This window comes from Haematobia irritans, chromosome 5 (assembly GCF_050003625.1).
Source record: "Haematobia irritans isolate KBUSLIRL chromosome 5, ASM5000362v1, whole genome shotgun sequence".
In the NCBI taxonomy this organism is placed as follows: domain Eukaryota; kingdom Metazoa; phylum Arthropoda; class Insecta; order Diptera; family Muscidae; genus Haematobia; species Haematobia irritans.
In genome coordinates this window covers 75,538,013-75,550,719 of record NC_134401.1, presented here as the reverse complement: position 1 = coordinate 75,550,719, position 12,707 = coordinate 75,538,013, and the positions used below count along the sequence as shown (strand labels likewise).

General features: G+C 38.3%; 1 protein-coding gene and 1 long non-coding RNA gene across 2 annotated transcripts in view; one reads left to right on the top strand and one right to left on the bottom strand.

The window, feature by feature from the left end:
• Positions 1-326: 326 nt before the first annotated feature.
• Positions 327-2,060, bottom strand: LOC142242027 (uncharacterized). The gene is made up of 3 exons (XR_012723923.1): positions 1,752-2,060; positions 1,323-1,686; positions 327-1,258 (listed from the first exon to the last, which is right to left on the bottom strand). It is a non-coding gene; the product is annotated as an uncharacterized LOC142242027 (long non-coding RNA).
• Positions 2,061-2,575: 515 nt separating this feature from the next.
• Prp19 (pre-mRNA processing factor 19) overlaps positions 2,576-12,707 on the top strand; it is a 33,921-nt gene continuing 23,789 nt past the window's right edge. The window contains exons 1-3 of the mRNA XM_075309878.1: positions 2,576-2,734; positions 2,800-3,821; positions 3,876-4,216. Coding sequence (XP_075165993.1) covers positions 2,716-2,734; positions 2,800-3,821; positions 3,876-4,216 — 1,382 coding nt within the window. The 5' untranslated portion in view covers positions 2,576-2,715. The remainder of the gene's footprint in view (positions 2,735-2,799; positions 3,822-3,875; positions 4,217-12,707) is intronic.

Below are 12,707 nucleotides of genomic sequence, written 5' to 3'. Positions count from 1 at the left end.
CCTCAACAGTAAAATTCAACACAATAGCAATAATTTCTCAATTATAATCCTCAAATTGAAATGCATCGCTACTCAATAATTTCTCAAACAGTTTTCAATGTGATAAAAATAAAAAATTAGCATTGTTGCGAATACTTTCAAACCGCAATTTGTATGAAAGTCAATCCTAGTTCTAACTGAAAGTCAATACTAAATTTCTAGAGATTTCGTAAATTTTATTATTTTTTTCGTTAACAAATATAATAATCTTAAAAATAACATTAATAATATATAAAAATATAATATAATACCAATCAAAATGTAATTATCTTATTAAACGTATTAATAAATAAAACTATGAATACAACCATGGCTGAACAAGAAGGTTAAATCATAGGCCCATATGATTACAATTTTTTTATTTCGACAAAATTTTAAGATGTCAAAATCATATGTTTATGGTGTTTGCAGCTCTCCAAATGACACTGCATAGCAAATGCATCTCAAACAAACTCGCGCATTCATAGCTGGAGAATTGTTCAAAGATGACTTGAGTATCTTGATAACATATTCCAGAACCAAAATACCACGCACATCAGTTTTTAGACTGCATCATAAACTGTTTTTGTTAATAGATGGCGAAGATCCATTTGACTGACTTCCATTCTTAACTTTGGTGGGTATTATAGTCTTATTTGTCTCATATCGGCGTTCCTCGGATGAATTATCCACTTCACAATCACTCATAGGTGACGCAATTAAATTTGAACCTTTATTTTTCTCTGATTTGAATTATTTGGTTCAGGACAATTGAAAGAATAAATAATTGCCACTTTTACCAATGCTATACGATTCTTTTATCAGCTGATTTTGACTTCTTAAAATTGTAAACAACATATTGAAATTTGTCGTTTTTGTTATCGTGATTCAACCTCCTTATTCAGCCATGAATACAACTTTAAATATCTTAAACATTTTTACATGTAACTATTAATTAATATACTGGCAATTTGAAATAATTACTATCGAGGAACTTGCTGGCTTGTGTGTTAGAATAGATTCCAGCAAGAGGAAATCACAAAACATCAAACTGATGACGGGATGTAAATTGATGTAATGCTAATTTTCATCCAGAAGTTCTTGATATAGGAATTGTTGCACTTTGTTTTAATTGGTTGCACCTTGTAAGTTTTCTGAAAACTTTTCTTTGTTGTTCCCTTCATCGGTTTTTCATCGGCCAACATCTTCCAAGAATATACCATCCAATGATTTTAGTTTTCTGCAAAATAATCGAGTTTTGTGATTTCCATTATGTTTTCATTTCACTTTTTATTTTGACTTACCAATTTGTATTTCTTTCAACTGACCACGTACTTCGTGATTTCCTCAAGAACGTTTGTGTTACAAAATTGTTGTTATTAAAATACTGGCAATTTTCAGGAACTTGATGACCAGATAATTGGAATAAATTTCCAGCAATTTCAATTCACAAAATAACAAATTAAACCGATGATGCGATTTAAATTAAACTATCGATGTAATGCGAATTGTCATCCAGTAGTTGTTGATATGGAAAAGCATAAATACCAAGTTTTTTTGGTTGCACTTTGATTTATGGAAATTTTCTCTTCTCGATAAGCCACTATCATTTTTCATCGGCCAGCCTCTTAATGTGTCCAAGAATCAGTATCCAAATATTTTAGTTGTCTGCAAAGAGATTTGATTTTAGTGACTTTCTTAAAGTTTTCATTTCTTGTTTTAGTTTTACTTACCAATTATTATAAGCAATTTCAATTGATTATTAAAAAATTTCCACATTTTTGTATTTCTTCCACGAACTTTGTTGTCCAAAGTAGTATTGAAAACCATATGGTTTTTTCGTTGCATTTCAGGGTAGTGTTTTGTCAAAGTTTTCTCCAATTATCTTCAACACATTTTCAAAGTTTTCGTCAACATTTTGCCAAATTGGTTGTAATTCGCAAACAATTTGAAGATGTATTGAAGATGAGCTGTTTCAAGTCAAGTTGAATTTATGTTGAAAATGATATTTACCCTCAAACTGAAAAGGTGTTGCATTTGAAAAACGCTCATCCTGTGTTTATTGCGCTTTACAGACTATCAGTTATTCCGGACGGGATGTCGGTGTTTGTAAAGAATCTTACAGTGTGTCGGATCGATACGACTTGTCGGCGATGACTAAATAATCGGTAAATGTGTTATCGATCCCATAAACATGCAGCAGTATCGATTATGTCTTCGGACTTAACTTATAATGTGCACAATATATGGGATATGTTCGACACGAGCAATGTCGTCCGGAATAACTGATAATATTTAAAGCGCATATTGGGCATGTGGTTTTCAAACGTTTGTGTTTATTGGGATAGCATTGAATTTTAACTGGCTTTAGTAGTATTGTGGTGGAAAGTGGTATGTTCAAATTTATTTATTTTTGGTGCTTTTTGCTTTCGGGAGCTGGCATCACTGTTTGAGCCTCCTAGGGATCTATAAATCGAAAATCGATTATTTCGATTTTTTTAAGATTTTCGTGCCAAAATTCGAATAATCAATTAATCGATTTTCGATTTATAGATCCCTATTCGGCATTTGTTTGTTGGTGGGAAGCAAACAACCTTCGACTCGTCACATTTACGAAAAATTTTAAAAATTTAACTACGTTTATGAGACAATATCTTATTATTTGTTAGGATATTGGGATATATATTGCTGACCATAATGTCGTTAATTTGTGCAAGTATGTATTGAGCTATTAAAATTGCTATTGTAGGTTATGTTTTATATGCATCTCAATTTTTTTAGTTACAAACGAGGTTCCGGACACTCCAGTAATTTCACCCCACTCTGGAGCAATTTTTGAGAAGCGAATAATAGAAAAATATATTCTAGAAAATGGCTGCGATCCTATCACTGGTCAGGAAATGAAAGCGGAAGACTTGATAGAAGTAAAGACTCCTCCAATCGTCAAACCTAAGCCTCCTAGTGCTACAAGTATACCGGCTACGTTGAAGACGCTACAAGATGAATGGGATGCTCTAATGTTGCATTCTTTTACTCAAAGACAACAACTGCAAACAACTCGCCAAGAATTATCTCATGCTCTTTACCAGCACGACGCGGCCTGTCGTGTTATTGCACGTCTCAATAAAGAAGTCGCAGCTGCGCGAGAAGCTCTGGCTACCCTCAAGCCTCAGGCTGGAATCGGCGTGTCATCTGCTCCAACTTCCGTACCACAGCACCCATCTATAGCATCGGAAGCTGCTGGAGTAGCGACGCAACCAATCGAACAGGCAGGAATGAGCGCTGAAGTTATACAAAAACTCCAGGATAAGGCGACAGTTTTGACCCAAGAACGGAAAAAACGCGGTCGTACAGTACCCGAAGAGCTAGTTACACATGACCAACTTAAAACGTTTATGACTACGGCCTCGCATCCGGGTTTGCATTCCGCTTCTATTCCCGGCATATTAGCTTTAGATATCAACTCGGCAGATCACAGCAAAATTTTAACAGGTGGAAGTGATAAAAACGCAACAGTTTTCAACAAAGATACAGAACAAATAGTGGCTATATTAAAAGGACACACCAAAAAAATTACCAAGGTTATTTATCACCCTGACGAGGACACAGTTATAACTGGTTCGCCGGATATGTCTATACGAATTTGGAATATTCCTACGTCACAGACACAGCTTTTGCTGAGATGCCATGACGGCCCAGTGACTGGACTTTCTCTACATCCAACTGGTGATTATGTTTTATCAACATCATCTGATAAGCATTGGGCTTTCTCAGACATACGGACGGGTCGCTTACTAACAAAGGTTTTGATATAAATTGAAAGTTGTACATTTAGCCTTATTATATTTTTGCTTTAGGTAATTGATACTGCTGAAGTTGGTCTAACAACAGCGCAATTCCATCCCGATGGTTTGATTTTCGGCACTGGTACTGATGACTCCCAAGTGAAAATATGGGATCTGAAAGAGCAAAGCAATGTGGCCAATTTTCCAGGTCATACTGGACCTATTTCAGCAATTTCATTCTCAGAAAATGGTTATTACTTAGCCACAGCAGCTGACGATGCCTGTGTAAAGTTATGGGATTTGCGAAAATTGAAAAATTTTAAAACAATACAGCTGGATGATGGATATGAAGTCAAAGACTTGTGCTTCGATCAAAGCGGTACATATTTGGCAATAGCTGGCTCAGATGTCAGGTGAGTTATGCTGAAATGAAATAACCACGCTCTTTATTTAATTCAATTTTTAATTAATAATACGTGGAATACGGAACGGAGTAATCTTTAAAATGTATAAATTGTTAACATTTCTTCGTGTACCATATATTATGAGTCGTTATTAAAATCGAAGATCACAAGTCTGAGTTTTAAGTAAAATAAAACAATCACCGAGATATTCTGCAACGACGCACAACCTACGTCATATTAGTAAATGATTGGAAATAGTATAACATGTGTACCGTATTCACGTATTCATTTCCCCAAATAGCATCTGGATAAAATTGTATGCCAGCTTCATGTTATTTAATTAACTAATTCTATGTTATTGCTCTATATGAGTCACCTCTACAGCATTGGGATCAATGATGATCAATAAGATTTTGAGTGGGAAAGTCCCCTGCGTGGCCTACGTCTCGTGTAGGCCATCTAAAAATTATCGATCCCTCTTCATTTCAACGTTCTCATTGCGCGTTGTTTGAACGTATCCGAAAATTTGTGTTGATGAATCCACACTATCACCTTATTGATACTAACGTTAGTAATCCCAAATTGGTGATGTGGCGCCCACGGTCGGAAGCGGCGGGAAAGTGGGCGTTTGGTCAGTGGGAAGTTTGGTGCCACCTCCAAACCTAATGATAGATAAACAATAGAAAGAACAATAATGTTTATGCAATATTAAGGGTCTTGTTGAATGGAATCGAGTTTTAAATTGTCAGGATATACTTTTGTTTTCTTATACGAACGGTCCCATCGCCCACTTTCCCGCCCCTTCCGACCGTGAGGGCCTCGTCCCCATGGCGTAGGGACAGCGTACACACCATGATCGGGACCATGGCGGGGTGGAGGCAGTGGGATTTGATCAGCTACAGAGGACTCATCAGCCGGATATATTAAAACACAAGATCAAATATTAGGTATTCAATAAAATTAATGTATTAGTTATCCAAATATGCTAAAATTCTAGACTTCATCATATCAATACTAAGGTTAGTGTCAACTAGATGATAGATTGAATTAAAAATATTGCACATCCTACGAATAGGCTCCACAGAAGCATAATTCGAACGTAGAAAATCAATGTAAAGAAACTGGTAATTCGTAGATGCCCTAAAAGGAACATTTATCCTAATCCTAGATATCAATTCCGAGCATGGAATATCCCCACTAACTAACCTATACATCATTATGGAGCTCAACATCGTCCGTCGGCTCCTAAGAGAAGGCAAATTAGGTTAGGTTAAAGTGGCAGCCCGATTAAATTTCAGGCTCACTTAGACTATTCAGTCCATTGTGATACCATATTTAACTAAAAGTACCTATTACATATGGGCACTTGTAGTCTTAACCACTGAACCTTCTCTATTATTTACTTTTGTGGAACCAACCAGATTGCTCCAAAAACATTAACATACTGCTTAAGTTAACGTTTTCCAGGTCAGCCAGTAATCTAAAGCTATATGCTCCTAAAATTCGCTTACGCCTTACACAAAAAGCAGGACACTCACACAAGATGTGTTTAATTTGAACTTATCCGATTCCTTTTCCTCCACATCATGACAGCTTATACAATAGTCATTATACTTCGCACCTATAGTTTTTGCAAATTCGCCTATCAGGCAGCGACCCGTTATAGCAGATATCAGGAGTGCTACCTGACGCCTTGTGAACACTAGCATATCTAGTGTGCGGTTTAAGTTTAAATGGGGCCATATTTGCTTGGTGTCGTTACAACCCTTACAATTCTCCCATCGAATATTGGCCATCATAACAGCCTTCTCACGCAGTAAGAGCTAGTTCCCCTGGAATATGTAAGGTAGTTTCTAGCCTTGCTAACACATCTGCTTCGCAGTTACCCGGTATGTTCCTATGGTCAGGCATCCATATTAGGTGAATATTGTACTGCTCAGCCATCTCGTTGAGAGATTTGCGGCAGTCTATGGCCGTTTTCGAGTTAAGGAACACAGAGTCCAAGGATTTTATTGCAGGTTGACTGTCTGAGTATATATTAATGCCAATATTTGTTGGAACATTACTTCTCAGCCAATTCACCACCTCTCTTATTGCCAATATTTCAGCCTGAAAAACACTACAGTGATTAGGTAATCTTTTCGCTATTCGAATTTCCAGATCTTTAGAATACACTCCGAACCCCACTTGTCCATTCAATTTGGAGCCATCAGTATAGAAATCTAGATATCTTTTATTCCCCGGGGTCTGTGTACACCACGCCTCACTGTTGGGAATTAAAGTTTCAAACTTTTTGTCGAAAAGTGGTTTTGCCGGGGTGTAATCCACTACGTTAGGCACATCTGGCATTACTTTGAGGACCGAACTATGACCGTACATTTTTTCCGACCACAGCGATAGCTCGCGCAACCGCACAGCCGTTGTTGCAGCTGGCTGTTTGGCCAAAATGTCTAAAGGCAATAGATGTAGCATGACATTAAGGGAGTCTGTTCCTGTCTTACTAAATGCGCCTGAGATACATAAGCTCGCCATTCGCTGAACTTTATCTGAACAAGTCGGTTTCTGAAGTGCCGGCCACCTGACTACAACACCATATAGCATTGTAGGTCTAACTACTGCCGTGCATAGCCAATGCACAATTTTTGGTTTTAGTCCCCCCTTTTTCCCTATTGCCTTTTTGCACGAGTACAAAGCTACCGTGGCTTTTCTCGCCCACTCTTCAATATTAAGCCTAAAATTCAGCTTCCTGTCCAAAATAACGCCAAGGTATTTTGCACACTCACCAAAGGAAATTTCAGTACCCCCTAAGGAAATGGGCTTAACCGTGGGAGTTTTGCGATCTTTGCAGTACATGACTAGTTCTGTCTTTGCTGGATTTACACCAAGACCATTATCTTTCGCCCATTTTTTATCAGTCATCCGGAGAGCTCTCTGTATAATATCTATGATTGTGGATGGGAATTTTCCCCTGAAATACGTCTCTTTATTAGAAGTTCGTCTAACAGCCTAAGTATACCTGGATCAACATTCAGAGTTGTCAGTTCATTTAATATCGAGCTCGGATGGACATTATTGAACGCCCCTTCGATGTCTAGAAACGCCACGATTGTGTATTCTTTGACAGATAGTGAGCTTTCAATAAAGCTGACTAGTTCATGCAATGCGGTCTCAGTAGACCTGCTCTTCGAGTATGCATGCTGTCGTTTCGAGAGCAAACTTGAATCCACGCTAGTTCTAAGATACATGTCTATCATCCTCTCCAGTGTCTTAAGTAGGAATGAGGATAAGCTGATTGGTCGGAAATCCTTCGCACTCGAGTGAGAGACTTTTCCTGCTTTAGGTATGAAGACGACTTTTGTTTCCCTCCACTTTTCTGGAATATATGCTAAGTTTACACATCGTTTATATATCACCGTCAACCAGGGGATAATTCTTTCAGCCACTGCTTGTAATTCCGCCGGAGTAATTCCATCAGGTCCGGGGGATTTGAATGGTCCAAAGCTATTTAACCCTGCTATTATGTTGGGGTCATTTGATGACCCAAATCGAATTTATTATTACCCCATTTCTTTGTGGTGGAATATAATTAAAAGATCTTACTACTCAGTGCATGAATTGGTGAAATGTACTTAATTCAATAGGGTTTGTTAAAATTTTATGTTCGTAGGGCTTTTTATTCTTGGTGTATACACATAACAGGTTGGGGTCATTTTATGACCCCATATATTACACAGGGGAACAAACACGAACTTTTTTGTGTTGATTTGAAATTTATAGCAAATTTTAGTAATTTGAGGTCGCTGAATCCAAATATTCACTTGGTTTTTATCCATCAGTTTGACTTTTCGAGATATACCATTATTTTCATAATTAAGGCACTTCACTACATATATTGGAAAAATTTGAAAACGGTTCACCATTTTAAATAAAAACAAACCGAAAATCCCAAAGAATATTATCTTTAAGCCGTCTTTACATTGCTTTTCAATTTTCTAAGTAGTTTTAGAGATATCGTTAAAGTTTAAAAAAAAAATTGAAATTTTTAACAAAAAAAAAAATTGTTCTTTAAAAATTCCTACAAAATAAAAATGGGTCGAAAATCACAGTTTTGGTTCAGAAATAGTTAGTTTAATATATTTCGAATAAAATGAGCTTTATTTCATTACAATCGGTGCACGACTTTTAATATTGTTCACGATTTACTGAATTGATATAAATCGCGATTTCCGTATAAAAATAACATTTTCTAATGGATGAATGTTTGTATGTAATAAGTTAGTTTTTTTTATGGTTCTGTTGATGAAGAACTGAATATTGTTTTTATAGTTATTTGGGACGATGAATCCAAATCTGCACGTGGTTCCACATTTCGGTGAAACCACATAGAGAAGCTTTGAAACTCAGAAATGTCACCAGCAGAAGATATATTATTCCACCCGCTGAAAAAATACTTTGGTGTTTGGTCGAAACTGGGGTTGAACCCATGACCCTTTGTAAAACGGGCATGCTAACCATTGCGCCACGGTAGCTCCCATTACCACCTACATACAACTTTTTTACAACCAAAAAGCGCGAGTAAATTTTTTCATTAAAGAAAAACTTTCAATAAAAGCATAACTGGCAAAATAAACGGTATGTTCGTCTCAACGACAGAAAATTCCAGTAACAACAACCTATTCCGATGATCCCAAACTATAAAAAACCTTTTAATTAGATACACATATCATTTTATTTTACAAAATTAAGTGTGGGTCATGATATGACCCCAACATAAAATCTGTAAGTTTTTTCTAACATAGTAGCAGGGTTAAAGCCCATTTTATTCTAGATTCCGACACAATTTCCTCGATAGGAAATGATCGCTGAGCCTCTGTTACACCGCCAGAACATGGTTCAACCGTCTGATTTCCAGGGAAGTGTGTGTCCAAAAGTACGTCCAACGTCTCCTCAATGGACGTTGTCCAATTTCCCTCCGATTTTTTAATGAAACCTGGAGCGGTGTTAGTGGATGCTAGTACCTTCCGTAGTCTGGAAGCCTCTGACGTATTCTCAATACTGCTACAGTAATCATCCCAAGAGTTTTGTTGAGACCTTCTCAGTTCTCGTTTATATGCTCTCAGATTCATCTTGTAAGTGTCCCAATCCTCCGGAGCTCTGGTGGACTTTGCTTTGTTAAAGAGCTTCCTGCAGGATTTCCTCATATTACTTATCTCCGTAGTCCACCATGGCGGCTGAGTTTTTCCCCTTGGCTTTCCTTTAGGGCAAGCAGCTTTCAGTGACATGTTGATGGCCTTAGTAATCCGCTCTACTGCGTGTTCGATATCTTGCACAGTGCTCATATTTGTCTCTGGCATTTCCGGTATCATCAAATTGAACGATTCCCTATACCTATTCCAATCAGCTTTCCTAACATTTGGCGGAAATATGGTCTTTGAAGTACGAACAGCCAATCTGTTCCCTCAAAACTTGCCATTCAGTTATCTTATCATTCAGTTCCGGAGAGGTCAACGTGACGTCCAAAACCTCTTGTCTGTTCCTGGTGACGAAGGTTGGTGCATCTCCCTTATTGCAACTACCAGGTTAGTACGCAAAATAAACTCTATTAGCGACTCTCCCCTTGCATTAGTATCACTACTTCCCCAAATACTATGATGTGCATTTGCATCGCATCCCATAATGAGTTTTGTCTTTGTTTTTAGTGACTCCTCAACTAAGGTCTTAACGGCACAGGGTGGCATCTCCCTATCATGTCCCATGTAGACCGAAGATACCCAATATTTGCATTTGGATATCTCTAGACTGGATACGACAGTGTCTGCATTGCTCAATGAAGGAAGCAGAAACAAGTTTAGTTCGTTTTTAGCAATTATACATGCTCGATTTATATCGTTACCGGTATTATGCAAAAGTTTGAAACCCGGAGTGCTTAATTCACAGATCTTGTTCTTATATATGTATGGTTCTTGAATAAGAACTATATCTATGTCTCCTTTCATCAGGAAAACTTTTAAGGCAGCACAAGCGGCCTTACAATGGTGAATTTTATATGGAGGAACCGTAGAACCATCTAAATTTTCAACCACCGTCACATCAGCCGCTTCAATTGAGTCATCAAGGGTTTCCTCTTCACAGATCTCGGTGACTCTCGCAACAATCCGCGGTTCAGCTTTGGTGAGGTTTAAGCCTGTAGAAACTTCCCGCATATGATTTTCGCCATAGTCTGCAGGTTTTATGTCTCCTTCGGCTTCGCTAGGAGATGTTTTCACTGCTGACTCTACCGGAGGAATCCTTTGGCTGATCGCTTTTGTATACCTTCATATGGATATCATGAAAGCCATAACTTACACGTCCTTGGGTCTGGGCTAGATGTGGCAGCGACTCTATGTTTAATATAAACACCGCATGTCGTCTTGGTCCATCCACCTCATTCAAACGACCAACCTTCCAATCGGCGGTTGGAAGATCTGGGTTACATTCTTTTAGTCTCTCTAGTATTGACTCAGGATCAGGAGGGTTTGCCGGTATCCATGCATGTGCTCTAGGTTTAGCCGGTATGTCTTTTTTATCGACTAACTCCAAAGCGGCTCCTTCCCAAACTTCACCAATTAGCATCAATGCAGCTTTAAAGCAATCCATAGACCTCTGGTCCGCAAAAGCTATTAACTTATATCGTCCTTGATACCATCCAGCATCTTGAAGTCGAGGACTTGGTCCGGGAAACTTTTTTCGCACCTCTGAGTAGACACCAGACATCGCGTTCTCAATTTCCCCCATTTTTGCCTTAGAATCATACCGTCCAATGCTCCTTTATTAATAATAGCCATCACAAGGCTGTCTTTTGCAACTGAGGCAAACGATCTTTGATCCCGTTTAGAGGATGGCAGCTCATCCGGTGATCGTTCCCTTTTTCCAGCTTCAAGAATTCCTTGAGCCTATTTTAAGGAATCGCTTTGCTTAGCCGACAACGTGCTTGGGTCGACTGATCCTAATTTCTTTAGCATAAACAAAACATTTCTTCGTTCCTTGAATCTCTTTCGAGAGGGATTGCCTCCTTTTGATGTCGTCACCTTAGAAAAGGTTCGACTTGCCAAAGTGTCACCGTCAGTCGACCCGTCTACAGGTCGACTAATTGGGCCTGACTCTTGGTCGCTGCCCAAATTTATAACTTCAGTCGTTACCCGTCCACTGGGCCCTGAAGTTAGCAACCCAGTGGATGACTTTGAATTTCGCTGCATGGTGGTTTATTATTTCCACCACACGTGAAATTCGTAATAAGTACTTATTACGATGAAATACTCCGCTAATAGAAAACACGTCCGTTCAGTTCGACGGTTGAATAACAGTGGCAAATTAATTAGCCTCAATATAGAAGTGTATGAAAGAAGAACAAAATCACTGTTCCAATGAAGATGTCTCAAAGCGAACAGCAAGAACTGCTTCTGAACCGATTCTATCCTATCAATGTAAACTTCATACTGAGGATCCCACACGATAGAACCATACTCTAGAATGGGTCTAACAAGGGCAGTAAAAAGCCTCTTTGTAACATAAGGGTCCGAAAACTCCTTCGCCCAACGGTTTATGAATCCTAGAACCCATACACCTTACTCACCATCGAATCAATATGACCATTAAAATTAAGCCTACGATCCATAACAATGCCAAGATTAACAAAAGAATCAACCTCTTCCAATAACGAGCCACGTATACTATACCGAAGATCAATAGGCCTAGACCTAAAGAATCGCATAAACTTGCATTTCCTCAAGTTCAAATCCATCAAATATACCCTACACCAATCATCAAAGCTATCCAAATCACCTTGTAATAAATGCACCTGACCAGAATTATCAAACGAGGAGAATAACTTAACGCCATCAGCATACATCAAAATCCTAGAGTTAACTACGGACTGAGGTAAATCGTTCATAAATAACAAAAATAAGACAGGCCCCAAATGACTACCCTGAGGCACACCTGATGGGACATCAAAGCACCTTGAATAGGAATCACCAAAAGACACAATCTGCGTACGGCAATCAAGATACGACGAAATCCAAGCCAAAAGTGTACTGGCCAATCTAATCCTATATATAACAAGAGCTTATGATTCATCCGGTCAAAAGCCTTACTAAAATCCGTATAAATAACATAAGTCTGATTCCCAACAACAAACTGATTAATAACATGAGAAGTAAATTCCACCAAGTTCGTAGTAGTCGATAGGCCCTTACGAAAACCATGCTGGCAGGGATCCAGTATCGAAGAAATGCCATGCGACAAAACATCAGTCACCATCTTTTCAAAAACCTTGGGAATAGCACTCAATTTTGCTATCCCCCTATAATTACCCACATCAAAGGGGCTCCCCGACTTATGAAGTGATACGACAAAAGAGCTCCTCCATCTTAGAGGGAAATAACCGAACCTCAATGAACTATTAAATAACGTCGACAATGGAGCAGAGAGACATTCGGAGCAAACCCTCAAAATTATTCCA